Source organism: Notothenia rossii (assembly GCF_949606895.1).
Source record: "Notothenia rossii genome assembly, chromosome: 7".
NCBI lineage: Eukaryota > Metazoa > Chordata > Actinopteri > Perciformes > Nototheniidae > Notothenia > Notothenia rossii.
In genome coordinates, this window is record NC_136905.1 from 34,111,774 (window position 1) to 34,139,761 (window position 27,988).

The window sequence follows — 27,988 nt, forward strand, 5'->3', positions numbered from 1 at the left end:
GGTTGTGTTTTCTGACACTTGGTGAGTTCCCTGACACACCGGGGACACATATTCATGTGTAAAAGACGTACAAAAGGGCATTTTGCATGATAGGTCCCCTTTAAAGGGTTAGAGAAAACACTATCTGAGAAGCACACTGACTTACTTTTGAGACAGATCTGTGATTTGAAATTTCAAATAAATGAAATATATAACAAGAAAGCGGAATATGCCCTATTCAGACTTAAAAGTAATTTCTATCAGCACCGGCTGAGGTCGATGAACTGCTATCCCAGAAAAACGCAGCAAAACAGGCAGAGGGAGGAAATCTGATTTTACAACATTCCCATTGGGCATGGGCAAGGGCACACAAGATTTTGGGCATCTGACAATACAAACAAATATACTCATATGGAACAACCCCTCAATCTGTATAGGGAAAAAGGTATTTTTATGGCATACATGGTTGGCGAAAGGGATACATGTTGTCAATGCAGCCTGTCCTCCTACAAAAAACGACCATATAGGCCGATTGTTCATGCCCTTATTACGACCCAGAGACACGTTTTAAAGTGTATGTTGTTTCTTACACGACCACTAGAGGTGCTTTAGTGGTCGTGTAAGAAACAACATGCTCCCGGCCCGTTCATTGCAAACACTCCGGAGGGACGTTTATTCACAAATAACCCTCTCTGGAAAATTCTAAATTGTGGAATAGTTTGGCCATTAAAATGCTTTTTTGATTTGATTTCTGGCGAGAAGTGTATATTGTACTCTTAGAATCCACGTCCAGTCGATGTGTGGGATCTATAGTTTGATAGATATTACAAAGAGGATTTGAGGTTTCACCAGGATAACGTGTATGCATCTTCCATGTAAAGTTACAGTTTTCCGGTCTCAAAGTTTTCGTAATAAAACCGGATATATTCCCCTCACTGTCAAATGATTACACAGTGATATCTGCATTACTCATCCACTAAAAAACATCAGTTTATCCTTGTTAATTACACAATATTGATTGGTTTAAATTGTGTACAGTGCTTTTGTGTTTTTAACCTTCGATTCAGAGAAACAAATAGTTTTTTCGGAGTTTAGACACTACAGTTTCTGAAGACACTACACTACCCAGAATCTCTAGGTATCATTTGGGACTACAACATCCGCCTTGCTTTACAAACCCCATGATTAGTCATCAAGCCCTGTGATTGGATGTTGGAGTGGCAGTGCGACAAGGTTACGCTGAGCGTCACAGCTCTATGAAATGGAATGGAACCACGGCAGACTTTCCAAAACTGGAATTGGACGGGTCCAGCCCCCGGCGCCAGCCCCCCCCCCCCCAGAACTACACATGCTGGCTATTGTGTGTTTCGCAACATGTTCTATGGCACGTCTCTTTATAAGAGGTTTTCGTATTTCCCACAATTAGAAGTTGCCAGTATTAAACGGTGTACACCCTGGAGGTTTAGGGGATACGAAACACAGTGGTGTTATCAAATGTAAAACATATAATTAATAAATGGGTGAATTAATATACCCACATGACACCTAAGGTCAGAAGAGCTTTATTTAACAGCTGGCCTTATGTCTGTGACCCCTCCTGTTGTTCATTGATAAGCCTGAAACATGCACTTGTCAAGGTTCAGAGGCACATTTTTGCAAATATGGCAGTAGCCATCAATCATCTTAAGATAAGCTAAGATAAGATAAGATATACTTTATTGATCCCAAGTTGGGAAATGTTTTTGTTACAGCATCATACTACTTTGTTCTACTCCACTACAATTCAGAGGTTAACCTGGTATTTTTACTCCACTAAATTTATTTTAGTTGCTTTGCAGATTCTGATTAATGATGTGAAATAACAACCCTTAAATCAGACTTTAGTTACACCTGAGTGAAATTCAGGTGATTGTCAAGTGTCAAAATAAACTATGCAAATATTGGACGTTAAGTACTTTGTCAGACTTCATATTTATCTGTGGATAACCACAACGTTTTTTTCTTATTCAAAAGAAGAGCTTAACTTAAAGTATTCTTTAATGTTTGAATAAAGCCTTATTAGTTTGTCTGTTTTGCACATCCTCCTGTTAATATCTTTGGACGTCCTGCACTAAACTGTTTTATTGTAGAGATCATTACAGTATCTTCTTGATATTTTCTATTTTGTATGTAGGCTACTCTTTATATTTAAATGTTTTCATCAAATAAAACTTACTCAACAACAAAATTCAATAACGTGCTTTAACCACTAGGCGGTGCGGGTTAAAAAAACAGTTGTGTAGTTAATAAAACATAATAATATCAAACATAATATGACTATTAACTTTATTGTGATATTAAAACAGAACGGTAAAGGAGAATACAGTTTTAGTCTCTTGATTTGAAGCTTATGCATTGTACCATGAACCTGTATAGGCCTGTAACAGTCAACTGCATGAGGAGTTGGAAAGGTAGTAAATAATATCTTTAAAAACTACAAAAAAATCTCTTTCTATCAGCTATGCACCGTTATGGTGTAAATATAGCCTATCTATCAATTGGATCAAATATAAAAGTCAGCCAAATTAGTGTTGATACTGTCAGGAGACGTATTGTGTGAAAAGAAATGGAAGATGTTGTTTAATTCCTAATATATTTATGATTCACGTCACGTATTCAGTTTTGGCGGCATTTCTTACAGTTTGTCAAAAGGTCTTCTGATCAGGGCTCTATAAATAAATATCTACGGCAGATATGTCATATTTAATGCAGCCGAACCGTGTATTACAATGCCGTTCTGTGATGACTTCCAAAGAGAAAAGCAAGAACACTCGGAATAAAGTATTGTTTTATTTAAAAAAAAATGTTTTTCCGATTTCATATCATATAAACACCATATCCCGAAATGCATTGCGGCTAAAACAATCAATGTTTTAGCCTATCAAAACCTATGAAAAAAGAAAGGTGTCTCTCAGAATCGAAAGAGAAAAACCTATGGGAAAAACACAAAAGCATTGCACACAATTTAAACCAATTAATGTTGTGTAATTAACAAGGATAAACTGATGTGTTTTAGTTGATGAGTACTGCAGATATCACTGTTACATAATTTAATCATTGGTTTTATTATGAAAACGTAGAGACCGGAAATACTGTTTTCAACCCGCAACTTTACATGGAGGCTGCCGCATACCTCAAATCATCTTCGTAATATCTATCAAACTATAGATCCTACATATCGACTGGACGTGGATTCTAAAAGTACAATATACACTTCTCACTAGAAATCTAATCAAAAAGCGTTTTAATGGCCAAACTATCCTACAATTTCGGATTTTACAGAGAGGGTTATTTGTGAATAAACGACCCTCTGTAACGTTTGCATTCAACTAGAGGGCGAAAACTTTAAAATGTAATTATAGGACGTATTAAGCGCTTGAACAAACAACATATTTGGTCGTAATAAGGACCTGAACAATCGGCCCATTTGGTCGTATGAGTTGGAGGACTTATTGTGTCAATGATCTCTACAGAGACCGCTTGTTTATGTCATTTGAGGACCTTAAGAAACAATTTAACTTGACTGATAAAGGGGATTTCTGGAAATATCTACAGCTGAGGAGCAGCGTTGGTTTGGAATTTGGACTGACAAGGGATGAGGAAGAAGAGAAATAAGATTCAAGAGTTTCTAAATTCTCCCCATACTCTACACTCTGCCTCACTATTCTATAGAAAAATGTCACATATTCAAAGTAGACTATGTGAAGCCCTGAGAAAGATATGGCAAAAAGATATTGGTAGTGAGATTAGGGAGGATCTACTGTATGGCAGGATATAGTCTCGAATGTAGGTTGGGCTACAAGGGATACGAGAAGCAAGTTTTTCCATTATAAAATTGTGCATAGATATTATTTTACACCCCTGAAATTGTTTAAAATGGGCTTAACTCAGGACAATAAAGGTTGGAAATGTAATAGAGAAATGGGCACATTTCTTCATGCTCTATGCCAGGGGTTCTCAAACTTTTTGTTTATGCGGACCACCTCATGCAAACCGTAAAAATAAGTACATATATAAACTTAGTGTTAAAACGCCGATATTTTTTTATAGTTAATTATAGACAATCAAAAGAAAATTGAAGCCTATCAGATATTTTTGTGACCGGTGTCTGTCTGCGTTGTGTATGTTTTTAGAGAGGACGGCGGACGGTATTTTAATTAGGTCATCCCAAACAATGCCACAAGTGCGCACGTGCGCAGTGCATTCACAAAACGGGCAGACAGGTCTACAAAAAACTACCGCTATGCTTAGTCCTACTTTATTTACTGTACTGCAAAAAGCAGACGGTGCTGCGCTCAACACACACAGACTCAAAACCATGGACACACAGGCATATAAGTAACATAAACAATGTATAGGCCTAAGTTGCATAAAGGCTTGAGCAACAGTATTGCAACCAAGCAGACAGCGCTGCTTCTCTCTCTCTCTCTATCTCCACTTTCAAAATGTATTTAAATCTAAAAGAATCCCAAAGTTGTCCTGAAATTCCCTTATTAAATAAACGAAACGAAAAATAAAGCCTACTCAGGGGTGGATTTAGAAAAATATTCATGGGGTGGCAAGAGGGTGGCAGGAGATTTTGAGGGGTGGCATCCCCTGGCAGAAGTATATGCTGATTTAATCGCAGTCATATCCATCAATGTTAACTTGGAAAGCCAAAATATTTACATTTTAACTCAATAACATAGGTGACATTATTGTGTCACATCAGTAAAGCCTTAAATAGAAATATATAAGATGGCAGACATAGGCCTAATTGAATGCATTTTAACTGAACAATAACTGAATTAGTTTGTTTCACTCTTGGACCAGGGGTACCAAATCTATGCAGACTGCTACAATAAGTACCTTAATTAACTGTCTCATCGATGTTTGTCTGAATTAATATGATAATATTAACAATCATATTATTCCTATCAGCTGTCAATCACTGTTATGATGCAGCGATTACCATTCTGTTCAGCAAAACCAGGGCTGCCAACATTTGAGTTCAGCTTGGAGTGAGATTTCTTTTTTGGTGAACCGAAAAAAGAAACGTTCATGTGTACAGTGTTACAAACTAGGGTTTCCCATTAATGTACCAAGCGCTACAGTGGAATACTTACATACACAGTGTACCCACGACTCTTACAATGAAGGCTCGATAATCAGCTCACAGCATATAGGTATAAGCAGAGGTAAAGTGCTATTTCAAAAGTGTGGGGGGTCCGGGGGCATGCCCCCCGGGAAGATTTTTTTTTTAAATATTGAAGTTAAATGCATCTACCTGGTGCACTTTGAGAGCAAAATGAATTTATGGAAAACAGATTTTCTTTTTCTTTATGGATATTTTACAAATCACTCACCTTTTAAACTGTATTCTTGTTTTACTGTCATAGTATTTCATAACTATTTTTCATTTATTCTCATAAATGGTGACCAAAACGTTTGAGACCCACTGAGATAACTAGACTAAAGTTAACTATCTAACAGAGAGTCCCTTACCTCACTGAGCTGTAGTTATCTCTCAGTCTGAAAGAGCTCTCCCTTTCCTTGTTTTAGAAACAGCTTTTAATATTCGGTAAGCCAACCTAGATGCTAACAACAACAATGCAAATAGTGAGTTTGGAAGAAAGATACTGTATAATAGTAAAGTTATTGAAGATGATGCCATAATTATTGAAGATTTTACATTATAAATATTCCCCAAAATTATTCAAAAGCATATTCTTCCAAACTCCTTGCTGTAGTATGACACACAGGAGACTATTGATGTTTGTAGTGAGTTTGGTAGTAATAAACTGTATTATAGTGTACTATTATTATTGTATTCTCTTTTTTCGGAGTTGCACCTCTCAGACGGTCCCTGAGCACTCGTTTCTTCTCCGGCTACGGATAGAGACCAATGTAATGTGTCCAGCTTGGAGGACGGCGCGTATTGGCTTTTTTAAAATCAGAATGTGATTGTAGTTCGTTGTCAATCTTACCACTTAGTTGACGTCATTTGTGTCTGAATAACATTTTGTTCATGAGTTATTTAGTCCGGCAGCCAAAGTGGATTATTTGGCCTAGCCTCGTTTTGACTGTTAAAGTTTTTTTTATTGCTGATTATTAATCATTTATATGTATATAATGATATCCAGGTGGGTGTGGAGTTCTCACCTTTGGGGAAATTGAGAAAATCGAGAAAATCCAAGATGACCGCCACCGAACGCTTAAAATCCAGATGTGTTAATATCTCCATGACTATAGAAGGGACAATAATGACCAATATGTCGTTTTATATGTTTTCAGATACAAGGAATCAGATGAAACCATTATTGTAATGATAGTTCTTTGTCTCTTTGCAGAAGTGATGGATGAACAGTGCATATTCAAGTCGAAATACGGAGACCAATGTGATGACAGGCAGCCATGTTCTAAAAGTGCCGGATCGTCCCGGATAATCTCAATCATACAAGCAAGCCAGACGTACAAAGACAGTTTGTTCACTGAGCTGGAAACTCAGTTCAGCACCGATCCAGACCTGAGTGTGTTCTATCACAAAAATTGTGTTTCACGGTACACATCAAAAACTAATTTGGCAAAATATTTGAAAGCTGACACTGATGAAGAAGCCGGACCGTCTACAAAACGCCTTCGCCGTTCGTCAAGCGTCTTTGACTTTATGCACCACTGTCTGTATTGCGGGCAGCTATGTGAACTAAACAAGAATGAACGACATCCAGAACGATGGCGACCTGCGTACCTCTGTCGTTCTACTCATTCGGAGCATAGTGGAGAGCCATATAAGGTGTATTTACTTGAGAAATGCGATTCCAGGGCAGACAGTTGGGCCAATGATGTCAGGCATCGAGTGCAAGGTGCGTTGAGTGACTTGCATGCAGTGGAGGCACGCTATCACAGAGATTGTATGAGTCGCTTTTTCACCAACAAATATCTATCACAACATGATCACCTTGAACAAGCAACTGGAGCGATCATTGACATAGGCCTGGATCATACTTTGAAGGAGCTGAAAGCTGACAAACATCGGATATGGAACTCACTCGAATTATTCCATGAATACTCAAGCAACTCTGGCAGGACACTTAGTAGGCGAAGACTTCTCGAAGAGCTGCGGCAGCATTTTGGCAGTGAACTTCTTGTCCTATCCGCCCCAGGCTTTGCAAGCATAGTCACATTCACAGAAAATACTGCCAAAACGCTCAAACTAGTGAAAGATGATGAAGAGGATGACATCTCACGAAGTATTGCCAAAGTCAGCAAACAAGTTGTGCGAGAATGCAAGGCCGTGGAGCACGATAAGTCTTCATACAACAAACACATTGATAAACATATAGCCAGCCAGTCGGTTTCAGACACTTTGCAAGATCTGCTGACAGCTATTTCTCCCAAATTGGAAACATCATTGCAGCTCTGCTGATTGGAAACATCATTACAAGCATTGTAACTAATCGAGCAACAGATCTTCAAGTAGCACTGGGCATATTGATGCGCGACTCCAAGGAATTACTGACTCATATGTATGACTATCGTGTTACATGCAGCTACGATGAAATCCAGCGTTTCAAGAAGTCCGCTGCACTTGCGGTAGCACATGATCTCACTGAGCAAGGAATATCTGATGCACAGCAAGGCTTGGTGCAGGTGGTGTCCGATAATTTCGACACAGATATTTCGACCCCCAATGGCAAGGCATCCACACATTCTCTAGCCATGATTATCATGCAACCATCAACACATTATGAAGACGTACAAGGACCTGACACCATCAGGCGAATCAAAAAGGAAGAAGTGTGCCAACCAATACCAGACGACAACGACTCATTTGTTGTATACTATGGGCAAAAGAAACCAGAGATGCCCAGCATACCTACTGCTTCACTTTCATCAGAACTCCAAGTGATGATGGATGTATCACGGAAAAGAGCAGCCGAGAATGACTTTGCATTTTTCAATGATGTCGTTACACGGGTAGGCTGCCCAGAGTTCAATGGTTACAACACCCGGTTGTGTCGAGAGCAAGGTCACACCCTCAAGCCAAAAACCAACATTGTATATCTACCTCTGATAGACATGCCGCCAGCATATCCGTCAACAATGATGGCAGCAATGAAGAAAGCACAGCAACTATCGCATAAAGTCGGACAAGAGTATGTGGTGTTCACAGCCGACTTGCAACTCTATCGCATAGCTTTACATGTCCAATGGGAAAATCCGATTCAACTTGGAAATATCCACCTTCGTCTTGGTGGAATGCACTTATTAATGAGTTATTGTGGTTCCATTGGCACCCTTATGGCTGACACAGGCATTGTTGAAATACTTAGCCCTGTGTTTGGTGGCGTTCTGAAGATGCTGAGTGGCAAAAAATTCCCACAAAATGTTAGAGCTCTCAGAATGCTAGTTGAGGAACTACTTCGGTCCATCTTCACCAATCACCAACTAGAATGCATGGCTGATCTTACCGACATCTTGGACGACCTCGCTTCTCAGAGTAGAACAACAAAGCTTTGGGTGGAGTGTCTCATCAAACCCATGTTTCTCGTTCTCCAGTTCATCCGTGCTGAGAGGGAGGCTGATTGGCCGTTGCATCTAGCAACTGTCAAAGATATGATTCCGCTGTTTTTCGCTGCAGGCCATGTACACTATGCTCGGTATGCATTGTACTATCTACGATCAATGCATGGCCTTCCCAAGAACGTTTCCGATCAATTCATGAAGGGACAGCATACAATGCACCATAACTCTGGGCTTTTCAATGGCATTTGGAGCGATATGGCCATTGAAACAACCTTTATGCGGTACGGCAAAGGGAAAAGTGGAATCGTCGGAATAACACTCAAACCAGAAACCCTCAAGACATGGGCGTATAGCTTGCACACATGTCACAGTGTGATTCGTGACTTGAGCGAAATGAGAGAACGAGATCACTCACAGAGCCAAACTCAGCATAAGGAAGAAACACCAGGAAGAATCAAGGGTGATCTTAAAGACAGACAAGCTCTGCGTGACAAACTTGAACTATGTACAGATCCACTCGATCCCAAGCATCCCAAAGGCTTACTGAATATTGTTACCGGACAAATTTTGACCCACCAATCAATCAATGTGGACACTGCAGCAGCAATAGGTCATACCCAGATGCAGTCGTTTGAGGAGAGCTGGCCTGCAGGATTCCATGCCACCATACCCAAACTAGTTACCACCATGTCATTGTCTCGTAAACACATTAAAGTAGGAGACACGAACGTGTTTGACACAGAGGTCATATATGCACGGGCCATGGGCTTGCAACGTAGTTCACGGGATCTAGACACAGACACACTCATGTGTCATGAACTGGCGCCTGTTCCAACAGCTATGTTCGATCAGCAAGGAAACATGAGAGATGCTAAAACAAAATCAAACCTTAAAAACGCCCTAAAGGTAGACGTATCACGAAGGCTCGCAGAACAGGATGTGCACACAACATTCCTCGATGGATGTGCTATCCTTTGGGTAGTGCCATGGCCAACATCTGGAACTGTACAAGACTACCTCGACCTGTTCCGAAAGTATCTGCGCACACACTTGACGACCAGTGATGTCTATCTAGTCTTTGACAGGTAGGCAATGTATTAAATACATATTGCTTTAGAGTCTAGCATAACACTAGCTATATTGATCAAAATTCACAACATCAGTACACATACATGTATGTTTGCAGTTATGAAATATTCGCATTGACCCGATGTTAATGATTCGATTGTATTGATATTTCAGATACATTGAGGGTAGTACGAAGGAGTCGACACGCCGCGGACGCGACAAAGGAGCCAGTAGAACCTACACGCTGCGTTGCACAGCCCGACTACCACCACAAAAAGTTGTGCTCACCGTCACTTCCAATAAAGCGCAATTAATTGACCTGATTGTCGAGGACATAGTATCGCACAAAATAGACTTCCAAACTCATAAACTGGTTGTCACTGGCAGTGATCCGGTGCCACTTGAGATCGAAGGTGGACAAATGAACAAACGGCCAGACATGACCACTACACAGGAGGAGGGTGATACCCTGATCATACAACAGGTATCACGTGTGCAGACTGGCACTGTCCTGGTAGTTGCAGATGACACAGACATCTTTGTTCTCTTGTTGCACTTCTGCCACCTGGGCAAGATAACCTCGCATGTTCTGATGGTTTCCCCAATCCATGGCCGAACTGTTTTGGATGTCAACGCCGCAGTGGAAAAACACAAGAGCATCATCCCTGATTTACTGGCTGCTCACGGTCTAACAGGCTGTGACACAGTCGCGTCTTACTTCGGTATCGGCAAGGCAGTTGCACTCAAGGCTCTAAGAACCGGCAAATATAAACTTGATTTGGTGGGCAACATGGAATCAGAGGTTACAGATGTAATAGACCAATCAACAAAGTTCATGTTGGCATGTTACGGTCAGCCCAATTGCAAGTCTCTCACAGAAGCACGACAAAAAGCATGGTCCTCAAAGATTGGTAGAAGCAAAGCCACAGCTCCAAAACTCTGCTCACTTCCACCGACTGCCGAGGCATTTAAAGCAAATGTAGCCAGAGCGCATCTTCAAGTTGGTGTTTGGCGACGTTCTCTGGAAGCCTGCCCAGCAGCAATTGACCCCACTGCTCATGGATGGTCACGCGACGTCGCATCCGGAGCACTTGTACCAACTATGGTGCCTGTTAACACCCCGCTTGTCCCACCAGAGCTGCTATCTCTCATCAAGTGCACATGCCACAGCCAAAATCCATGCAGTACACAACGGTGTAGTTGCAAAAAAGCAAGTATGGCGTGTACTGAGTTCTGTTCTTGCCAGGGTGGAGGTACTTGCCAGAATGATCACCAAGATGTTGTGGACGATGCAGACGACTGAAACCCAACAATCGTAACATACTAAGCTTGTTATTATGTCTGTATCATATGTTCTATAATATATATATGTTACTATGTCTACCCGCACTTGTATTACATGCATAAATGTATATGTTTGAAATATATTGTAGCAGTTAAACATAAAGGTTACATAACTATGCATGTATTAATGATTGGATGGGACCGTTTGTGTCTCATTTTTATGTGAAGACGAACTGCAAAATATATAGATGTATATCACAGAAACTGCTATTTTGAATTATATGTGCCAGATGCATGTCGACTACTTGCCGAATTATATGCCATTCAGAACATCAAATATTATATTCAATTTTTGTCGCATATTGCAAAAAACAAGTTTTATGTTGTTTGTATCATTATAATGATGGTTTCATCTGATTCCTTGTATCTGAAAACATATAAAACGACATATTGGTCATTATTGTCCCTTCTATAGTCATGGAGATATTAACAAATCTGGATTTTAAGCGTTCGGTGGCGGCCATCTTGGATTTTCTCAATTATCTCAATTTCCCCAAAGGTGAGAACTCCACACCCAATTGGGTATCATTATATACATATAAGTGATTAATAATCAGCAATAAAAAAAACTTTAACAACCAAAACGAGGTTAGGGCCTTGGCTGCCAGACTAATTGATCCGTGAAATCTCCCAAAATCGTCGATCCAACTTTACTGAACTAAGCCAGGAGAGGTCTCATTTCGTAAACCGCTCGGTTTGCTGTTCCTTCACTTTATTTTTATATACATTTATTTTGGACGAAAACTTAGCGTGAGAAAAGGCAAGTGTGGCGTGATTGCGTGAGATATGGGCTAATTGCGTGACTCTCACGCTCAATGCGTGAGTGTTGGCAGCCCTGGCAAAACGCCTCACAAACTGATCAAGATCCAAAGCTTAAGTGCGTTTTGATTCAATGCTGACTACGGCCAAACTTGACAGTCTCTTCTCTGTCATTGTAGACTTCAAATACCTCGTTCCTTCCGTGTACAGTACTTGGTCCGGATGCTTCTCGTTTTGCGCCGTCCAGTTCAAATGAAATCGCCGCCAATCATATTTCCAGGATCGCGCCAGGGCCGGGGGAGGGGTTACAAGGCTCGTGTCTTGTGGTGCATTCACTTGCACTCGGACGTTAGAGATTTTCTCTCATACATGTCCGATTAGCCCAACGACCACTACCCCAGTGCCTGATATCATTAGAAAGCTAGGAATCTCCTCTTTCCAACAGTGTATACAACTCAAAATGTGTCTTCGGGTCAATGCGACTGATTTCGATAGAGAAAGTCACATATGAGGTGATCCCCGAAAATCCTTGATAGTAAAAATTGAATTTTATTTAGCTTTTTTCCACGGACCACCTGCAGTATCCTCGCGGACCACCAGTGGTCCACGGACCACAGTTTGAGAACCGCTGCTCTATGCTATGGGATTGCCCAAGGGTTAAAAACCTTGAAAGGTGGCTCAGAAAACCTCTACCAGAATCGCCACGGTTCTGTTTTCTGGGGGCAAATCTCTTGTGCCACCAGGCCTTACTAAAGCAGAATTTAGACTGACTTTAACAGGTTTTATTGTAGCTGCCAGGCTTATTAGTGCTGCAGATAATTTAATATTATCAGGGCAATCTTTCACAAGTGGTTACAAGCACTAAAATTGGCACATATACTCCATGGAGGTTACTCTTATCCTGCGCAACTGGAAGAGCCCACATAAGCCAGAGTTTACAGAATGGCTTAAACTCATGACAGAGACTGCGGCCTTTGAAATTATGATGGCCAGGGTAAATAATGTCCCAAGCAAATCTAATGGAGTGTGGCACATCTTCTTGGCCTATATCAAAGGTGCACTGTCTTAGGGAGGGACAGGAAGTATATTTGTATATGTGTACATGTACATGTGCGTGTATATGATGTATTTGTTGTAAATATGTATCTACATGATCTCCGTTGATGTATATATGAATGTGTGCGCAGGTGTATGTAGGCATGTGTGTGTGTGTGTGAGAATAATTGGGGTGACAGGGGGGGGGGGTCTGCTGCTGCCTGTATATGTTTGTTCTGCATTTATGAATAAAAAGTAATACAAATCTTGAAAAAACTGAAAACAATTGTCAGTACCACTGCTTACCAACTATTCCCCAAGTTTGAGCCGAACTCTCTCACTTAATTATAGGGTGGATGTTTAACCATGAATTGCCTGCATGGATGTATGAAGAGAACTGGATACAGAGTTGGAGGTGGGAACCCGTTAAATCCCAAGAAAGTTGCTGAGTGGCACAGGAAGCCAAAATGGGCTTAGTACGATTAAAAGTACCAGTATCTGGGCCCTGATGTCTTTTTTTTTTTATTAATCATGGGGTGTCTTGGAGAATTTGTCCTTGTTACTGCAAGGGTCTAGGGATAGAGGGTGTTGTTTACTGTACACACTGTAAAAAAACCTGAGACAAATGTAATTTGTGATAATGGTCTATATAAATAACGTCCTGTTAAATCATTTTGAAAATAATAATCAGCCGTTTCCTTGTCTTACAAGATCTGATATGGGGACCAGAATGAAACAACATACTGTAATGTGGTGGAGCCAGCAGTTCCCTGTGATAAATTGTGTAGCATAAGTCCTACGAAATGTAATTACATGGGTTTCAAAACTGCAGCAAAGATTCAGCTGATATCTAGATAAAATAAAACCTTTTTATATTATTTTTCATAATTTAAAAATGAATTCATAGAAAAAAATAAATATTAGGAGGAACAGATGGACAACCATACGGAACTATGCACATACAGGATGTGCTGTGTGGCGCCCCCTGCTGTTTGAAGAAAATACTGTGTTAGAAATGAAATGAGGAGAAAAAAAGAGATGGAGAAAAGCAGAAGGCAAACACACACACACACACACACACACACACACACACACACACACACACACACACACACACACACACACACACACACACACACACACACACACACACACACACACACACACACACACACACACACACACACACACACACACACACACACACACACACACACACACACAATCTAGGTGTTATATGGCGCTGTCCTCCTCTCCTCTAAGTGATATTTACTGCGTAGCTAATAGTGTTGGCAGAGCCCTGTACAGCTCTTCTTTACTGCCCTGCTCCTCCACATGAGGAAATCACAGAGACACTCCTCTCTGTTTCACTGAGCTGCATGAGAGGAGTGGTAGATTTGTGGGGGGTTACTATAAAAATGTATTCGGTTATAATTACTAGTTACCAGTAGTAACCTGATCTGGAAAGAAGAAACCAAGATATTTATTATCAAAAATGTCTCTGCTCAGAGATTTTGTTTATAGGAAAAGCTACCTTTCATTAAGCATATTCAGATAGTAGCCTATACAGCAACACTGGAACACATGAGCACATACTACAGTTTAAAAAAGCAGAAATGAAATCTGAGCTGACAGAAAATGTTCAGTTTTAATACACACAGTTAAGCTCACACGACTATCTTATGAATGTACAGGTTCACTTACTGAATAAAAAAAAGAACGAATGAACCAAAGAAAGTGGAAACCGCGGATTAAATAAAAAAAGCAGATTCACACTTAAAGAGGAACTTGCAGGTTTTTTTTTTTTACTACATTTATGCTCAACCTTGCCTGAAAATTACAATTAAAAATGTTAATGAAGGATTTGATATGTTTTACAAGAGATAAGGGCAGGAATTCAGAGGAAAATGAGCCGTTTTGAGGTCTGCTACTAAAAACTGCTTTTTTTTTAACGTCATACGTCAAACGCGTCATATTACGTCACATGGGGGAGCAACTTTCTCGGACTCGTTCTCTGCCCAATCCGCGGTATTAGTTTGTAGTTGGTTTGAGCGGTTGTGATTTAGTGAGCTGATATTTTTTAGGTAATTTTACATTGCATTTCACCATTTGTAATCATGGTGAGCTGGAGTTTGTGCAGGTTGCACAAACTCCAGCCTATCAGGGCATCGAGTCCACAGTTTCCCTCACGGGAAAAGGACCGGAGCTAGCTTTCGTTCCTGGGTGTGTTGTGCATCCACCTCCCTGCAGCACATACTCGCCACAGCTTTAGCAGGAAACCGTATTACATCTCTCTCCCCCCCTTCGCTGCTCTCTCTCTCTCCCCCCCTTCGCCGCTCTCTCTCTCTCCCCTCCGGTACACAGCACCGTAAGACGTAGGTTAAGTTCCGATAATCCAAAAATCAGCTCCTAAATTCTAACCCTATCTCCTATTCCTTGACCTCTGAGTGAAACGTCACGGGGTTAAGGGATAGTGGATAGGAGAATTCAAAAGGACTTAGGAGAAGAGACCGCGGTACTTTAGAGAATCCGAATGCACTTTCACTATCCGACGTGTTTATGATGCGCCAGCGGACGTCATGAATGTGCGTCTGCTGCTGTGGGGAAACTATGGAAACTACAGTTTTCTATAGCGGACTACAACATGGATGTATAATAAGAAGGAGGGACTACTGTAAACTCATCTAGAGACTCTGCACCGTGCTCTGATGCTGTTGTTTTATGCTTTATGAACGTGGACAACCGAGAAACATATTCTTCATGACCAAAGTTGGAATTGAAATAAAAAAGGAAAGTGAAACGTATGCTCGTCACCCTCTCCCTCCGGTCCACATTAATACAAATGATCCCAATACGTATGATTGTATGAACTATGAAAAGATCTTAAATTCAATACAAATGTATTTATTATAAACGTTAGTCCTTAACATCTATCACTGTGTATATCACGATTCAAACATCTTTTAAAAGTTGAACAAACTCCACACAGCTCAGTAAAGACTGAAATGTCGACTTTATTTGATCATTTCAGTAAAAACTAACGTTCATATTTCTCTTTTTGATTATAATACTGATGAACGTTCAGAACAAAGCACTTTGGCAACTTACCACATACGTTTTAAAATGCTTAATAAGCACCGTAACTTTCATGATATAATTTCTCGGTCATAATCGGTTGTTTCCGTGAACGGCCGACTGTTGATTGACGGCAAATGCTGCGGCTGCAATGCATTGTGGGGCAGCATTTGCTCCTCTCCTTTCGTCAAGGGAGGTCCAGTGGTTCCTAAGCTAAAGGAGGTTATAAAGGAAGTTTGAAACCTCCTGTCCTTTCATTTGGAGAATTGGAACGGCACTTAACATGGCTGACACTGACGTAATTCCGGGTCATTTCACTTGGTTAGGAAGGTTCCTAAGCTAAATGGACTATTGGAACGCAACCGTAGTGTGGAGTTGCATTAGGTAACGCTGTGGTGGCTGTACTGCTCCAGCCGTCTACTTTGTGTTTGTTTCCCCCTGTCTGTGTTGTTTGTGTGGGCGTGGTGGCTGTCACTCCTGGTTCCCGGCTCAACCTCCACTCACCTGCTGCAATCAGCTGTGCACCCTCCCCGACTACACACCTGCTTTCCATCAAGCCATTTACAACGGCATATCAACGGAGGTTCCACAACCTTTCTCCGCCAGATCGTCAAGTATCAGCCGTATCTCGCGTCTCCCCTCCGGTACACAGCACCGTAAGACGTAGTGTGGAGTTGCATTAGGTAACGCGAGATACGGCTGATACTTGCGCATTAGTTTCTGTTATGGATCAGTATCAACAGTCCTGCCAGTAACGTTACTATATTATCAATACTACTTTAGTTATAGCCTTATATATGATTGCTAACTTTACAATGTTGTGATGTGACCAGTGGCGAACCGTCAGGGCCTTCGAGGTATTCAGAGAATACCCTGGAACACTCAGATAAAACAAACTAAAAATCGATTTAATTATATAAATAAAATGTATATAAAATGAATAAATGAGAATCGTATCTGTGTTGTTGATCTGTAATATTACAGTGTTACGTTGATTTGTTTGTCCTTCTCGGACCATGCACTACGCATTTCAGTGGTTTTGTGTTAGAAAAGAAAGCAACCAATCAGATCTTGTTCTGGGTCTCTGGGTAGAATATCCTTCAACCAAGGTATTCTACATCCTTGATCGAATGCCCTGGCCGTTGCACTGAATGAGAGTGTACGTTTGGACTGACAGTTTGATCAACCAAACATATATTGATTTGTAGCCAATGGGCGTATTCTTTCAGAGTTTCCCTCGGTTCCAGTGTAGAGAGGATCTAGATGAATGCGACGAAGCAATTCATGCCGTTTTATTGTTTTTAACATTGAAATGACAATTGCAACAGGTGAAGTTGAAGTTGTTGCGGAATTGTTGTGAGTACCCTTTTCAAGACGACAATTCAGTGAAAAGACGGACATTATAATGCCGCGGAGGGGGGCGGCGGCGGGGGGTGTGTGTGTCTACAGAAGGTCCAGTTATGATAGACACAGTTCGCCACTGGATGTGACTGACGTTAGCTAACATTAACTGTAGCTAACGCCGGTCACTCACCAAGACAGCTGCTCTGTTCTCCACACACCAAAGCTCAATTTCTCTCCGATGGCCGTTATTTTTTCTAATCCTTGGCTGCTCCTGGTCTCTTGGATTCATAGCATGCTCATAATTATAATCATATGCATTCGGATATATATTTTCAACCTCTTCTGTGTCAAAACTAGCATTGTGATCCATGTTTATTCATACGTTAGACCGGCCGCTCTCCCCCATGTTACGTCACACGCGGGAGGTCACGTGCGGAGGCTTTTTTATTCAGAAGTGAAAATGTCTTACTAAAACGACGCCAGATGTCACTGTAGTGTATATTTCTGTATATATTTTTTTTAGATCTAGTGTATTCATCATTTTCCTACACATTTATTCACTGGTGTCTCTAACCTGCAAGTTGCTCTTTAAAAGGTCCCATGTCATGCTTTTCTGGTTATATCTCTCACAGGCTCCGCCCTCTACTGGACTCTATGGGTACTCCCAGCGCCATATAGAGAGAAGAGTTACGACAGCGGAGGACCAAAATGCTTGATCGTCACGTGGTTCAGGGAGACTTAATAGTTCCCCGGAGGGTTCGTGGAGGGCACAATTTGAATGCATTAATACCAGGATAGAAATGCAATTTTTGGTAATTAGTGGTCAATAAAGGTTTTGATTTGCAATATTTATACAACATATCGATATGTGTATGTAGTTACATCAATGTTTTTTTTTTTTTAAGTAACATTTGCTAATATTTGAGGATTAAGATAAAATAAGAAGTACTTTATTGATACCAATTGGGGAAATGTTTACGCTGCAGCAGCAAAAGACAAGGCATTGTACATTAGACAGTTAAAGGACTATAATTAAACAATCGAAAATGTAAACATCTTAAATAGAAATAAAATAGCATTACAAAAAGTAGAAAAATATACATAGTGTGAACAGCTATCTTAACCGTTAACATATACATATTAGGCTAACGTTGCCTTGGTTAAAGAGCCTATTGTTTATTGCTTTGAATTCTTTAAAACAAATATTATCTTCTTAAACCTGTATGGTAGTCAGGAGCATCACATCCTAATGTTTATTGATATATTTAGAGGGAGGGGATGGGAAGGAATCCTTCAAAATTCAGATTAGATACATTTTTACCATTTCTTTCATTCATGGTGGTTTCAGTAATACCATGGTAATTGAGGACACAAGTAATCTAAAGTACTAATGTAATCTTTATGACTTCAGAAAGGACAGGAGAACCACATGTGCCTATCAATGATTGTCAGCTGACAGCACAATGAGTCAAAGGGCTAGCAGCAGCAACATGATGTTGACGTTAATGTGTTGTTTTAGAAACATCCATTGTAAATAAATGGAATTCAATAAACATTGAATAGCATATCATGCAGTTTGTCTGTGCTTGTGTTCTATCTACAGTATATGGCGTTGGGTACTCCCCTTGATCATATCATGCAAGCATTCATCCACTGAGACTTCTATAGACGTAGCCGTCCCCGGGGCGGGCCTACCTGAATGCACACGCATCTCACCGCATAAAAGGAGGCCTCGCCTCCTGACTGTCATCCCTTTCTCTTCAGCAAGCAAGAGAACAACTGAGTGAAGAGAGACAGAAAGAGAAAAAGAAAATGGGCTCACCATTACTGGAGCAACGACCCTGCCCTTCGTGCCTGGGAGTTATTGCAGGCGCCGACCCCCACCGCCGCTGTAGTACACCCTGTAGCGAGTAAAACTCTAACACAGAAAAGACCTGTCTATGCTGCCCCAGAACGCCTCGTTGGAGATTTCTCTTTTTCCATTGTTTACTTCTTGGTTATAGTGACGTATTTGGGTATAGTTACGTTACGTCCGCAGAGCCGTTACATTTGGACCAATCCGCGGACTTCCTCACACACACACACACTCGGCGGGACGTTGCGAGGCTCGCTGCTGCGAGGAGTGGACAGTGTGAGCTGGCTCACTGAAGTGGGGTCGGCGAGACAGTGAGACACCACGGAACTCAGCCTGAGCACACACACAAACTCCCAGCCAGGCTGCGGGTGTGTGTGTGTTTCGGGCTGGGGTTCGCTGTGTCTCGCTGTCTCGCAGACGGCCACTGGGCTCACAGGGAGGTGGGGGGGGGGGCAGGAGCTCCAACAAGCCGTTTAGGACAGAGAGTGAATACACATACTATACAGAGATGCTGTATGAGAAACCAATGTGAGTTTGGAAAATTGCACAATATATACCTCAACAATGGAATTATGATCAGTAGAGACGGCCATGACATGGGACCTTTAAAGTATTAGCCTACAGTACATTACAGCTTAAAGAGAAGAGATAACATCTGATCCTTTTGCAACAAACACTATATGCTCGTTTATGTTTTTTTATTAACATATCCTGCTAGTAATCCCTTATTTTTAGAATGTAACAGTAATCTGATCCTGATCATCCTGATACATGTAATCTGTTACTCCCCAAATCCTATATAATGAATGTCAACACTTTTGACAACTTATAAATGATGATGATGTCTGAGTGTATCAGTATGATCGCACCAAGTCTAATCTGATCAGTAAATAAATGATTGAGCCAGATGAAGGCCTGTCTGCATGAAGTTAATGAAAGCTGGTTTCAATCCGAGATGGTGAGGGCGCTCCAGAGAAATGAAGCAGCTGTCACTCTGCTCAGACTGTGGCAACACACAAAGGACCATGGGAAAATCTAATTAAACACTTTTAGATCCACACAACATTTATAGATTTAAAGTGGCAGTAGACCTTTTGTTGCCCTCACTTCTCATATGAAGTAATTGTTGATGCCAGATGCATTGGCCAGACCTACCACACTACTAACATAAAAAACGACATGTTTCCATCAAACTATGCAAAAAAACACCATACTCTCATATATCAACTGTAATTCATTGACATTCATTCATCATTGATAGCAACAATTACATTTCCCTGAACACTGCCTTGATCACACGTATCACAAAACAAAAAAAAGACCCCACACACTGCTGCCCCCATTTATCATTTGAAGATACACATGTGCTTGATCAAAGGGAGACAGTCCACAGAAAAAAAGCACTGTTATTCAATAGAAATGAACCACTATGCTGCCATCATTGTCTCACTCAGCACAGAAAAGCAGAGAGGATGGCCCTTTCTCTTCACCTCCTGTACACTATTCAACCCTATCAGCAACTGTAATCACCAATGGAAAAATATCTCAGCCATTAAACCTTATCAGATGAAAGGATGCCAATTATCACCTTTACTCTTTGCACTTTTTATTGAACCACTTGCCTCAGCCAAAAGACAGAATGACAGCATTTCAGGCGGATTGTAAGCAGACTCTTCATCACTCCGCGAGCAAGTCCCTATTTATCCATATTTCAGTCCACGATCTGATTAACAGTTTTGGCATGGTTTCCAGCTATTCCATCAATTTATCTAAATCCGAGAATTTGCCTCTGAGATTCTGCCTCCAAACCATTTAACTGGGGTTAGGAATCTGTTTGGATGTAACATTTCTGGCCGAAATATGGATAAATAGGGACTTGCTCGCGGAGTGATGAAGAGTCTGCTTACAATCCCGCCTGCAGCCGATTCATTTTCAAAGGGGCCGTAAAATCTGGGCTGCTATGTAAGTTCCTGCATTCTGGCCGCGGACGATTTCTCCCTTCAGATCCATACTTGTTAGAGTGCCTAAGCCTCACCTCATACTGATCAAAGCCGGAATAAGAAGTTTAGCCAAATTGGCAGTAAATCGTTATCTCTCCAGATGCTTAAAAAATCCATCATTTTACATTTCCATTTGCGACTTTTCGCACCCCCGATTTTCCCCTTTCAAATCCATACTTGTGAGTCTAGAGATGTGATAGGTGGGTCGCGAATGGACGCGATGAACGGGAGATTATTATTATTATTTTTTTAATAAATGTTTTGGACCTCAGGCCGGAATCGAACCTGGGTCCTGGCGGGCGGTAGTGGACTGTTAAAATAATTAAATTGCATACATTTTCTTTTAGTAAACACTGAAAACGGGGCCCATAGACCCAAATAGCACACAAAGGTCAAAGGTAAGCATATCATAATGTTAAAATGTGCTAAATATATACACTGCAAAAAAGAAAAAAAAGAGGAGTAAAAGTAGCTCACGACTTGTTTTATTTTTTGAAAGTAGCTCTCATCCTAAAGAAGATTGGAGACCCCTGTTACAGAACGATACATTTGACCATTTTGACGGAAAAAGTTTGAGAACCACTGGTCTAACCTCAGATGGTCAAACCCAGCATTGTACATTTGCCTAAACCTAACCCTAGAACGTTTGAATCCCGCACTGTAAGTTTAGCCACAATGGCACTTTTTTCATTCAGTTAGCCCTACGTGCGAGTTTGCCTAACCCTAACCTCAGAACGCTTAAGGCTTAAAGCCAAATTTGTCAGATGGCAGTGTTTCCCCTAGGATGGAGTCATAGCAGCGGTGCTAAGGCACGTGGGCCCAGCATAATGTGAGCGTGGAGCGCGTGGAATGTTTTAGTGCGCACGTGCGAAGTGCACCCCGCCAATTTGTTTGTTTGGTTTACATTTTAATAATCAAATAAGTATGTATATACTTTAAGTATAGTACCAATAACCTACCATAGCCAATAACAAATAAATGTAACTTATTTTATTTTTGTTGTTCATTCATATCTTATTTTACCTAGTTAACATTTATTTATTCATGCATATTTTTGTATCCCTCCAACTTTAAACGATATGTTTGGTTTACTGTCCTACACTCTAAAAACGAATTCAGGTGTCCTTTCACCTCCACTTAATTAAATACATGGTTGCAAGATAAAAATGGGAGTTAATTGATTTAGAGAAACATTTTAAGTTGCAAACATTAATTTATAAGTTGTGTTGACGTAATAATGTTGTTAATTAAATCAACTTAATATTGTGTGTAATTTGAACTCTGATTTCTGCGTTAATTGACATAAAACAAAATTCAAGTTGTAGTAAGTAATGCAATTGGCTTGATAACTTAATTGTTCTACACCTTGAGTTAAGGATTTCAAGTCCACTCCCACTTAACATGCCTGGACAAGTTCCGACAGTTAAGACAAATAGATATACAAAGGACATTTTAAGGGGAGTGTCATCTTTTGTCATTCAAATACAGTAGATAGCCTTGTAGTTGCACTGTATAGGCAAATTGCTGTTTGACCAAAATTAGCAGCCTTTGAACTGTGAGTAGTTCTGTGAGAGGATACAAAGTAGTAGAGGCGACTGTGAGAGTAAAAATACTTTCGTTACTATTGTGATATCGCTTTTTTTTTTTTAAATGAATCTCGGTGAAGCACATCAAGGACATGCTTCTTGAGGTAGGATCGTTATTTAGAGTTGTCATTGAAATGCAAGTTGTTGGCAGTCACCCATTCAGAATATATTAATTTAGGTAATTTTCCTTTTTCAAAAATAGTACAATACAATTGAAGTACGCAGAGAACCATAGCCATCCGCTGCCTTGTCGTGTAACTTGGAGAAAAGGAAGAGGACCTTTTAAAGGAGTTTAGCGACGTAATTAAAAATCTTGAAATAACATAAAATCCATGGGCACAGTGTAAAAACACAGGACAAAAGCACTGCTCTCTCTCAGTTACATTTTGAAGCATATTGCACTTTTGGCCACATCCCAATCAATAATATCTTAGCAACGTTCAGCATGGATAGGTGTTGACAGCAATGGCATGGGAAAAGGATTGTGTAACATTTGAAAAGTGGCTTCTGCTCTTCACTTAACCAGTTCACATATTGTATGGAACCTGCAAAAGAGATGAGAAGATACACTAAAACTTGCACGGTTGTGATTGACAAAATCTGTCCACATGCATTTAAACACTAAGCAAAGTACTCAAAACCACCTCTGTGTGTCTTCAGGACCACATTGCCATGATGACACACACATGCAGACTCAATAGGTGAAAACAATACTAGCGTTGCTTTAGCAGCTGGAAATAATGGCTCTGAATTAGCTAAGAGTGACAGTTTAAAAAGTATGCAGTTATCTAATTCATTATCTCTTATGCGCTAAGCTATTATTTAATGTGCTTCAAAAGGACATGAATGTCGCCTTCATAAGTGACCGGTCCACCCCAGCATCTGACCATACGATGGCAACCATCGTGGTCGAGGGAAACAAATGAATGAGCAAGCATTCTGCGTTAAATGTGTTCCTACTGTTTGAAATAATGACTGTCGGCAGGTTAAACATCTTTGTTACATCTTTTGTAAAATTGATGTGTGTGATCTGCAGATAACACCATTGAGAGTTTGTTTCTGTAGTTTTACAAAAACTTTACAGATTTTACATATTAGGCACTGGTTTTAAATATGCAAAGGCCTCTAACTTCATTGTGATGGCAGCATTTATTTGCTCTGTCCCCATTTCCCATAGTAATATGGCTAATGTGTTTATTTATTATTTGTGGGGCAATTTAAATTAGTGTTATTTATCTTTTTTTTCAAGATTGGAATGAAGCTCAGCGCAAGTTCTTTCAGGAAGACTATACATTCACTCCGCAGCTGCATATAATCAGCTCATCACAGGCGTTCTCTTTAACCTATTACATTTCACCTCATTCTCCAGCAGCCAATCAACGTGCTGCAGCCAAACTATAAAATGTTTCTCCTCTCTCCTGCAGTCAGCTGTGATTTCAGGTGTTCATGCACCTTATCATATGGCATGTGTCAATAAATGTTCAAACAAAAGGAATTCTCTCCCGATTGAAACATCATGTGTTGAAATAAACAACTGCAGTTCAAAATAAAAAGTGAATTGCCTAATATTTTTGTTGTGGAATCAATTAATATCTCTCTTTAAAGGCAAAAACATGAAAAAGCTACGAAAACACACTATTGAATACAATATATTTGGAGCAACTTAATTTATAAATGGTTGTCAGCTTAAAAACTTGGGTTCACAATGATGGTAATTAAGTACATACAACTTAAAATTCCTTTTAAATCATGTGGTAAAACTAGTCAGAACTACTTAATCTTTTGAGTAATCAACTTCAAAACTTATGTTTATGCTACCAATTATTAAGTAAGTGGTAATTAAAAACACCTCTGATTGTAGAGGAAAAGCCTTCTCCCCTAACTCAAATGACTTTGTTGCATTAAGACAATTTCATTAGAAGTTGTCTTGATTCAATAAACATCGATGCAAACTGTTGCGTTGATTTTCTTTGTTGAGCCAAGGCATTTGTTTTTAGAGTGTAGTATACATTGGAATGATTTCAAACCTGTTTTTATTTAACCTAATAATTAGTGCCTTGGAAATATGTGTTTACATAATTTGTCGTCAAAACGTTTGAGAACCACAGAGATAACTTAGACTAAAATTAACTATCTAAACACTCAGAGTCCTTTACCTCACTGAGCCTCTCAGTCTTACAGGAGAGCTCTCCTCCACCCTGGTTGTAGAAACATCTACTTCTTATATCCGTTAGCGCAGCTAGCACCAGATTCTAATAACAACACTGCCAGTACCTGTGCACCCTCTCTCTCTCTCCTTCACTCGCTCTCTCGCTTCCACGCTCGCACTTTGGCTGTGAGCTGCAGACGCCAGATAAGCCAACATCCCCCACTTTCATCACTTACAGCGCCCATCGTACAGGGCAAATGAAAAGTGTAACAGGGGTGAAAAGGGTGTTACATTTACTTAATTATGAATGTTGTTACATCAAGGCTGAAAATTAGGATGAGCACCAATGGTAAAAAAGGTTTTTTCCCCTCCCAGAGCTACCAACGCAGAGCCCCCCAGATCTGGCGCCCTAGGCAACCGCCTATGTCGCCTATGCCAAAAATCGGCCCTGCCTAGTACAGTGGCAAAGTCTCAATATTTAGCAAAAATACACCTTTATTGAACATACAGTAACACAATACTACAAATCCACATAACAAACAATCAAAAATTAAAAAGGGTCGACACTTATTATTATTTTAATACAAATAAAAAAAGTTAAACAAATATATATATTTTTTTGGGTACCTGGCTGGCGCCCCCAAGCAACGGCGCGTATTTCAGCAGTGGCGCTGCGCCGCCACTATTTGTATATAGTGGAAACACTGGATGGCCATAATGGCACTTAGCGTTTTTTCACATCGTTCCCAGTCAAACAGTACCGGAGTTTCAGGAAGAAGGTCCAGGAATTGTCAGTTAGAACAATTGTGTCTATCCGAATTGTCCCTACAAATATGGCCGTCAACCTGCAAAATCCTCAATTGTCCCTCAAAAAACTGGTTCCGGCCTCGATGTAACTTAGAATCATCCACTAACCAAATTTACTTTGATTACTACAAATCACAAAAGAAGGAACAAACTCTCCTTTTTTGGTCACATCTCATCCAATAAAATGAAAATGTTGCCAAGAATGAAAAACCTATTTGCCAGGACCCCTGCTAACAAACGTTCTGATGGCTAGATACAATATTTTGTATATAAACAGTGCACATATCGATAAAAGTGCTTTAGTGTAATACAACGCTTAAGAAAAGCAATGTAATATAATTTGGTCAGCAAACCAAAGTCGACCCATCACTGGGTCGAACAACAAGAAAATCATATAGTGTTGAGAGAAAATGTGTATTTTGAGAACTGCTCATAGAGTTTAGAATTATGTTGCCACTATGTGAAGTAAAATTAGCGTAAAAAACAAGAAGAACAATAGAGTCATGTGGTTTGGATTACCTCAGAAAGGTCCTTGTGTGTTTGAGGGGAAGAAGGCCGGGTAGAGGATGAGAGAGGCGTCTGTGCAACATTTTTCCCCTGCTTCTCAGAAAGCGACCGGGACCATCCAGCAGAGCTATCTACAGGGGAAAGGAAGAATATTTAGCCCAAAATATGTTCCAAATCTTCTTAAAACAACAACGCAGCAGGAGGACCGCAAAGCTAAGACTTAAAGGTCCCATGTCATGCTTTTCTGGTTATTACCCGTCCCCTTCTGTGTTATGAAGGTTTTTATGCATGTAAACAGTCTGCAGAGTCACAAACCCTCAAAGTACACCCTGTAGCGAGTAAAACTCTAACACAGAAAATACCTCCCCAAAACGCCTCGTTGGAGATACGTCATTGTCCATTTGATTCTTCCGGGTACGCATGATGTCAACCGTACCCGGAACGAAATGGACCAATCCGTGGAGCCGTTACGTTAAGCCTCCGCTGATTGGTCCAAATTGACCAATCCACGGACTTCCTCACACACACACTCAGTGCAAGCAGCTCTGCTGATCTCTCCTCCCTGGATGCAGGCTGATAACAGACAGTTGGGATCGCGGCGAAATTCTCTCTGCAGACCCATTCTCACAGCGTTTATAAACCTTTTTCTTTCTCAATATCAAGCCACACTTATTGTTTTTACTTCAGCTGTGACTTTGTGTGTGCTCAGGGTGAGCTTGGCTGTGTTTCGCTGTGTATCGCTAAACAACGAAACAACACCTCCACGGAGCTTAGCGCGATTCACAACGTCCCGACCAACCAGAGCAAACTGTGCTCACAGGGAGGGTGGAAGCTGGAGCTATTGGAGCTACAACGAGCCGTTAAAGGCAGAGAGTGAAATTCAGTGAATACACGTAGTTTACAGAGATGCTGTATGAGAAACCAATGTGAGTTTGGAAAATTGCACAATGTAAATCTATTCTAGTAGACCTCAACAATGGAATTATGATCAGTGGAAATGGCCATGACATGGGACCTTTAAGGCAACACATCTGTTTAAATGATACCCATTTCCATTACACTTTAGAATAGTGTCATTTAAATTGTTTATCGCCTTGGGTGTGCACATTGATGATTTGTCGTAAGGGTGGGAGTAGATAAAAGCAATGTTGTTCAAGTTCCAAAGGTTGACCTTGTGGAGAGCAGGAATTATACATCAACCATACACCATCTCATTAAGGGATATCGAGTAAGCGCATTAGACAAATCCAGGGGCGGACTGGGACTACAAATCAGCCCGGGACTCTCGACCGGCCCACTTCGGTACCGCCGGCCCACCGCAAGTAAATACCGAAGTGAAACGCAGCCATGGGCCCCGTCTCAGGTCGGTTAAATGAAAACCTTGCGTCCCTCACTTGCGTCGTTTCCCTGCGTCTAGTCCCTCCCACCAGGGAAGCATGGAGAGACGCAAGGAAACCACGTGAAGCAGGGAAATGAGTTTTAAGAGCAATGGGACGTCACGTGAAGCGACGTCCATTTGTGATGACGCCGCACAGCTGACCCCCCGCCCCCCCCCCGTGTCTGTTAGTAAACATTTACTGACATATACATTTATATCATCTGTTGTAGACCCAAATAAATCAAATGAAATAAGAGCTCATTCTCAAAAAAGATAAACACCATTCTTAAAATGTAAATGAAAACGAATGAAAAAAGCGATTATGAAAATGTTTCCAATAAAATAATTTTTGACCACTTTGTTGTTCAGATATGTCACATATTTGTGACTAAATGATACATTAACTTAAACAAAACACAGTATAGACTGAGAAGTCACTCTCCTGAGGTTCATGTATCTTCTTCACTCCGCTGGGAAACGGCTCTCATGTCAAGAAGCATCAGATCAGTGCATGCGCTGTATCGTACAATCAGTGAGCGATACACAGTAAGGGGGCGG

General features: G+C 40.6%; 2 protein-coding genes across 6 annotated transcripts in view; one reads left to right on the top strand and one right to left on the bottom strand.

Annotated features, from left to right (window-relative positions):
• The window catches only part of LOC307047197 (oxysterol-binding protein-related protein 10-like), a 139,871-nt gene that overhangs the window by 37,724 nt on the left and 74,159 nt on the right, over positions 1–27,988 (bottom strand). For all 5 annotated transcript variants that reach the window (XR_013810367.1, XM_079693982.1, XM_079693980.1 and 2 more), the window contains one exon: positions 26,065–26,183. Coding sequence is in view for 4 of the 5 variants with exons in the window: in XM_079693982.1 (XP_079550108.1) it covers positions 26,065–26,183 (119 nt within the window). In the remaining variant the exon portion in view is untranslated. The remainder of the gene's footprint in view (positions 1–26,064; positions 26,184–27,988) is intronic.
• LOC307047196 (uncharacterized protein) lies at positions 6,251–11,266 on the top strand. Its single transcript, XM_079693978.1, has 2 exons — positions 6,251–9,608; positions 9,766–11,266. The coding sequence occupies exons 1-2, from the start codon at positions 7,492–7,494 to the stop codon at positions 10,892–10,894; spliced, it is 3,246 nt and encodes a 1,081-aa protein (XP_079550104.1). The 5' UTR covers positions 6,251–7,491; the 3' UTR covers positions 10,895–11,266.